General features: G+C 39.9%; 1 protein-coding gene across 1 annotated transcript; it reads left to right on the top strand.

Annotated features, from left to right (window-relative positions):
- The first annotated feature begins 1,052 nt into the window (after nucleotides 1-1,052).
- Nucleotides 1,053-6,757, top strand: LOC121504898 (chymotrypsinogen B-like). The gene is made up of 6 exons (XM_041779992.1): nucleotides 1,053-1,121; nucleotides 2,128-2,151; nucleotides 2,306-2,435; nucleotides 2,785-3,038; nucleotides 3,129-3,262; nucleotides 5,997-6,757. Exons 1-6 carry the CDS (start codon nucleotides 1,064-1,066, stop codon nucleotides 6,360-6,362), a joined length of 966 nt encoding a protein of 321 aa, XP_041635926.1. The 5' UTR covers nucleotides 1,053-1,063; the 3' UTR covers nucleotides 6,363-6,757.

Here is a 6,757-nt window from a genome sequence, read left to right on the forward strand (position 1 = left end):
CACACAGAAACCCAGTGGACAGACTTTGATTATACTGGCACTGTGCTGGACATAAATGGACACAGAAAAGTAAAACAACAACACATATGCAGACAATAGGACAACAACATGCAACATTTCCTACAGCTAGTTCTGCACGGATCAAAGCCTCTTACTTGTAATCACTGTGTGCGATTTGAATCTGATGTCCACCTGGTCCAGAAGTGAGCAGAGATCTGTTCATTCATGTTACTTCCATGTTTCCAGCAAGTCAAAAGTCTTGTGACGTCAAGAATCAGCATTAGGATGAAAGCAGGGCTTGTGCTTTTCTTTGGGTGGTGGGAGAAGAGTTGCATGACCTTCTGGGGGGATTTCTGCAGCACTCTCATCCAGACATCGTTGTCACAAAAAAGAAAACTCTTCGTACTTGACCGACCAGTGGCTGACTGCACTAAAACCTAAGGCGAAGCTTGAAACACGAAGTACACAATGGGACACTCTCAATGGAAATGGACAAAGCTGTCTGCTACTTCTGCCACTGGTCCAGAAGTGAGTAGAGATTAGTTCATTCAAGTTCTGTCCACGGCTACAGCAAGTTAAAAGTTTTCTAACATCAAGAATCAACTTTTGGATGAAAGAATTTCTCAATATTTTCATAATCTTTAGATGATATTATGTACCGTAGATGGTGGGATATTCAAAGTCCCCTATACTTTTAAAGGGTGAGAAGAATGTCCCACCATCTACGGTGCATAATATCATCAATAGAGTCTGAGAATCTGGAGAAATCTTTGTACACAGGGGACAAGAGAAAAGGTCAACACTGGATGTTACTGATCTTCTGTGCCTCTGGCAATTAAAGTTTAACCACAACCACAGCTGCCAGAAACTAAGGCATGCAGACAAACATGTTACTCCTGTTGGTTTTGCCAATAGCTTTTACATGTTAGTAATGACATGCGGATGTCAATGAAGGGAAAAAAATGATAAAAACTTAAGATGAGGTGTGACAGTGTGGGATGTGCCGAATATTTGGGCTAAGATATAAGAAGCTGAGAGACAGAAAAGACGACACAACCGAAAAATGGCTTTTGGGACGTTTCTGTTCGGTGTGGCTCTGATCAACCTTCTCTCTTTTGAAGGTAAGGTAAATGTTTTGGCAGTTTCTCTTTATAAAATGACTTTCTTGGTAGTTTTGACTTTACTTTTATGGAACTACAGTAGCAGGAGTAGTATCTTTTTTGACATTTTTCTCAACACAGCTGGTGTTTATTCAGCAACTGGTTCTGACTCTAAATTTGATATCCATCTATCCATCTTTTAACAACACTTATTCCGCTGGGGGTCATGGAGGGCTGGAGCCTATCCCAGCTGTCATTGGGTGAGAGGCGAGGTAGACCCTGGACTGGTCACTAGTCAATCGCAGGGCTGACATATAGAGACAGACAACCAGGCAGGTTCACGGCCATTTTCCTTGGACAGGGTGTGTTTGGAATGGACTGAGTGACAGAAAAAAATTGTGGTTATGTCAGGGTAAAGTTATGGGCTAGGGTTAAGGAAAGGATGGGTATGGAACAAGCTGAATGACAGTAAAAACTCAAGTAAAAGTAAAAACTAAAACTTAACTTTAGACCTGACAACTAAATGCACTTCTAATTGGATGGGAAATAATTCACCTCATTTTAACAACTTCCACATTTGTTTTGGCTGCCCATGAAGTAGTTTCCAAGTCCAGAGTGACCTGATCTAAGGCTAAAGTAGTTTTAACCCTTAGTGACCTCAGTAGATGACACACCCATGGTTTGTTTGCTTTCTGGTCTTGACAAATGCTCGATATCTTTGCGCAAGAACAATGACTAGTGAATTCTTCAAACAGGTGTGTCTTAGTACTTGCACAAGCAACTTGTCAGAATAACTGCAAATGGGACAGGAAATCTAATTTTCTTTGTGTCTGACATGATCAACCATGTGACATTGGAAAAATACAGGATGTCTTATTGAAACAGACGGGAGCATTTATAAAACCTTAAAGTAAAAAGACGATTGTTTTTGTGTTCTATGTCTCCCTTTGGTGTCTTTTATACTCAGATATTCAAGTCCTTGCCTCATTTTGAAAAGTTCTATCATATTTCTCTGTTTTAATATCAGGGGCTCATGCTGGATTTAGGTGGAGTAAGTATCCAATGTTACAGGAACTTCACATTTTTCTCCTTCACTTCATATTTTTATTGGAAATAGATAAATCAACAAAAAGTGATGCTTCTGTCTTATTTCATCTATTAAATTCAAATGTCACTGTTGTAAATTCTCCATCTCTTCTCTCCAGAATGCGGCAAGATGCCAAAGTCAGGGCACATGCCCTGGCTGGCTGTCATTGCCGTCAATGGGGACCCCTGCTGCTTCGGGTCTCTTATTAGCCCCGACTTTGTGCTGACAGACGGTCACTGTGGATTTGGGTGAGGGATGGCTTAAGTATCATTTCTTCAACATTTTATACACCAGGCAGAACAAATTATTAATCTTGATTTGGCTTTCACTTACTATTTTTGTTTGTACTTAAATGTCAACTATATTCTGGTTCCAGCTCCCTGAATGCAACTCTGTGAAATTTGACCATTTTGTTTTGTTTGAAGACGTTTGGTGTTTTGTCATGAAAAGCTTTCTGTTCACTGACCATCCTATAGTCACAGTGAAACACAGACAGCAGAATCACTTCTTCTTCCCACCAGTTCAAATAATTCAGAACACCTACTCATCTTCAGAGCCTCAACATTTTAACATGAACTCTTCTTTTTTTCCTTCCAGACCTGAGAGTAATGTACGGATCTCTCTGGGAAACATGGTGACTGCAGGTCACGGAGACAACTGCCAAGAGATGAGGAGTGTTGAATACTTCAAGTGCAACGAGCCCACAGCCAAGTCACATCTAATCAAGGACGGCATTTGTCTTCTGAAGCTCTCAAGCCCGGTGAATTTCACAGAATATGTCTATCCCATCTGCTTACCTGAGAGCTCAGAATACCCTTTCCCCACCGAGATGCCGAGCTACCTCACAACCGGTATGAGGATAGAGAACACAACCAGAGCTACAGATTTGAATGTTTTTGGTACCACAGCTTAAACCTTGTCTTTGACTGGTCCCTGATTAGGAACATCTCCTGGAGACCTGGTGAAAGTGCCGATAGTCGGGTACAACCAGTGTAAATGCTCCTACCCTACACTCAACCAGTATCAGATCTGTGCTGGACAGGGATATGGACCACCAAGGCTGAACAGATGTCTGGTAAACACTACTTTTTTGTGTCTCTGTGATATAAATGCTTTGTGATCCTCTGCAAACTTTATTTAAGACTACCTTTCTCCCCTATACTACATTCCAAAAGAGTTGGTAGGGTGTGTCAAGTGTAAACAAGAACAGAATGCAATGATCTGCAAATCTTTCAACCCCCATATATCATTCACAATAGGACAACATATCAGATGTTATTTACGGTGCCAAGGCTTCAAATAAAGGGGAAAAAGTGGAATGTTTTTGTAAAACAGTATAACCTTTTTAAGGTAAAAAGGTTACAAATCAAACTAATCTATAGGGAAAGTAATGGCAGATGTTAGGATGCCAGAAAATAAAGTAAAGAAGTGGTACAATTGGGTTAAAAGTGGTTCAAAAAAGAAATAGGGAAAATGTTGTTAAAAGTGGCATATAGTTGTGAAAATAGGCTAAACCATGGAAACAACTGGCAGGTAAGAAGATATACATTGCAAAAAACATGCCAAAAAAGATTGAAAGTGGCAAAAAGTGCATCAAAACTGAGTTCAAAGTGGCAAAAATATGGTGAAAAATTGGTAAAGAGTCACCATAAGTAGCAACAATGTGTTAAAAGTATCAATAAGAGGAAACAATGTCAGCAAGAAGGGTTAAATATGGCAAAAAAAAAGTGTTAAATGTTGTGGAAAATGGGTTGAAAGTGATTTAAAAAAGAGTCAACATTTGGTTTAAAGTGCCGGAGAAAATTGTGAAAATGGGTTAACAGTGGCTGAAAGTGGCAGGAAAGGAGTTAATAGTCGTAAAAATGGCAAAAAGTGGTTTAAAGTGGCAAAATTCGGCAAAGAAATAATGGTTAACGGTGACCATAAGTCAGGGGTATTCAATTACAAATTCAACTGGGCCAAATTTTAAAATCAAGTAACGTAGCTGGGCAGCACATGCTCAACGCCCAGTAAGCAGCTGGTAATGTCAAATTTGGAACTATTAAAGATCAATTTGATGAAAAATATGCACTTTTAATTCACGGTCTCCCTTTTAAATTTGGCAACATGACAAAAGCTCATCAAAAAGTGCATAAAAACACAACAGAGCTGTACTTGAACAAAACCTGAGGTTGTAGAATTTTTTTTTCACTTGAACAAAACTAAAATAAATAGAATAATAAAATAAAATGAAATTCTCGTAAATAATAATTTTGGTCACATCTTACCCAGCCATATCTTAAAGGGCATAAAAACTCAATTTGCACAGTTGAAAAGGACGTGTTTTTTACTCTGTATCTTGGGGCTACTTCAATCAGCATTGCTAGCCACAGAGTGTTGCACTCATGGTCTGATACACTCTATTTATGAAAACTTGTGAAACAGGTTGCCCTCTGCATCTCTGGCATAACCACAGGCTGGGCCACTTTGGGGGTTCTGGGCCACGTGGCCCAGAACCCTGCCATAAGTGGCAAAAATGTGTTATGAGTGGCAATAACCCGCAAAACACTTGGAAAATGGGTGAAAATTAGAAAAATGTGTCAAGTAGCAAAATGATGGTGAAAATAGGTTGTTAGTGGCAAAATTGGGTGGGGAAAGTGGCAAAATGGTGTTAAAATTCGCACAATTTAAACATCAGACCCATAATTGATTGACATAATTTTAAGTTTCAATATAAGATAAGTGTTAGCCCAGATGAGCCTCGGGTCCTCAGGTAACACTGCATGAAAACGGACATGATCCTGTACTGACAGTCACTGCATGAACTCAGGAACACTTCCAGAAATCACTGTCTGTCAACACAGTTCACTACACAATCCACAAATGCAAGATAAAGCTGTATCATAAAAGTCATATGTGAACACAATCCTGAAACATCAGTGTCTTCTCTGAGCCAAAGCTCATTTAAAATGGACTGAGGCAAAATGGAAAACTGTTCTGTGGTCAGATGAATCAAAATATGAAGTTCTTCTTGGAAACCACAGACAGTGTGTCCTGTGGACTAAAGAGGGACCATCCAGCTTTTATCAGCATACACTTCAAAGTCCTGTATCTCTGATGGTACAGGGTTGCATCAGTGTCTATGGTGTGGACATCTTACACATCTGGAACACCACTATCAGTGCTGAAGAGGTTCTAGAGTTACATTTGCCCATCAAGGACAGCATTGCATATTTTAGTAAGATGATGCAGAACCAAATACTGCATCCATCACAACAGCATGGCTAGGCAATAGAAGAGTCTGGGTGTTGCATCATAAAAGAAAATCAAGCAAAGAAGACTCAGGACTGTTGAGAAGCTAGAAACCTACATCAGACAAGAATGGGACAACCTTCCTCTCCCAAAACTCCAGGGTCTTGATTCCTCACTTCCCACATGTTTACAGATTGTTGTTAAAAGGTGCTACGAAATGGTAAATGTGGCTCTGTCCCTACTTTTTTGAGAACTGCTGGTGCCATCAAATTCAAAGTGAGCTAAAATTTTCATGAAATGTAAAATCTCTCAGTTTCAACATCTGATAGTCTGTTAATGTTCTAATGTGAAAATTATGGGTTTAAGAGATTTGAAAAGTATTGCATTCTGATTTTATTTACGTCATACACAGTGTCCCAACTTTGTTGGAATTGACTGATGATAGATCATTTTCCTAATTTGATAGATGTTTTTGTCTAAACTGATCAGATTTTTTCACAGTTGAAAATCACTTCTTAGAGTGGATGATTCTGTGACAGCATCTTGCCTCTGTAATTTTCATTATTCTCTTGTCCCAGGACAATCTGGGGGCTGGAGTTGTGACCAGAATCGATGGCAGGATGACCCTGGTTGGTGTTGTGAGTGTGGATCAGAGCTGCACCGATCATGGATATCTCAGACCGTTCACTGCTGTGGCCCCGTTCTACAGCTTCATCCAAGGAGTGGCCTGTGACGTCCCACCGGTCTTCGTTCCCTTCTACCCCACAGGAAATGACCCTGACACCAACTTTGTCTGTTCAGCACCTGGTCATCCTGAGCCGGGACTACCAGTGGATGACAAGGAGGGTTTTGAGGATGTTTTTACTGATGGCGTAGCAGGGATGCATTTGTCCCCCTTCATCTTCCTCTGTGTTCTTGTTCTCTCTCTCTTCATTGCTCACTGATGAGAGAAAACATCAAAGAGTGAGATGGATCAGCTTCTTAGCCAGGCTGTTTTCTTTACTTGGTGTCATTAAGCACAGGGGGACATAGGGAAATAAATCACAACCTATATCACATGACATATTAGCATCCGAAATCAAGATAGCCAGAATCTTCCCAGCATCTTCAGCTGCTAGCGTGGGTTGTATCATTTTTAAAATGTTTGTTGTTTAGTGAAATGTTTTGTCTGGTGTCAAATTTAATAATTCTAACGGGTTTCATGTAAAATTTTCCACAAAACTTCAAATGTATAATGGCCAATGATTCCTTGGTGAAGGGAGTTGCTGATTACAGCATGTCTTCTGTGGTAACATTAAATTCACGTGAGGCTAACATAAACTCTATTTTACGCATTCAT

The sequence above is a fragment of the Cheilinus undulatus genome, linkage group 22 (assembly GCF_018320785.1).
Source record: "Cheilinus undulatus linkage group 22, ASM1832078v1, whole genome shotgun sequence".
Lineage (NCBI taxonomy): Eukaryota > Metazoa > Chordata > Actinopteri > Labriformes > Labridae > Cheilinus > Cheilinus undulatus.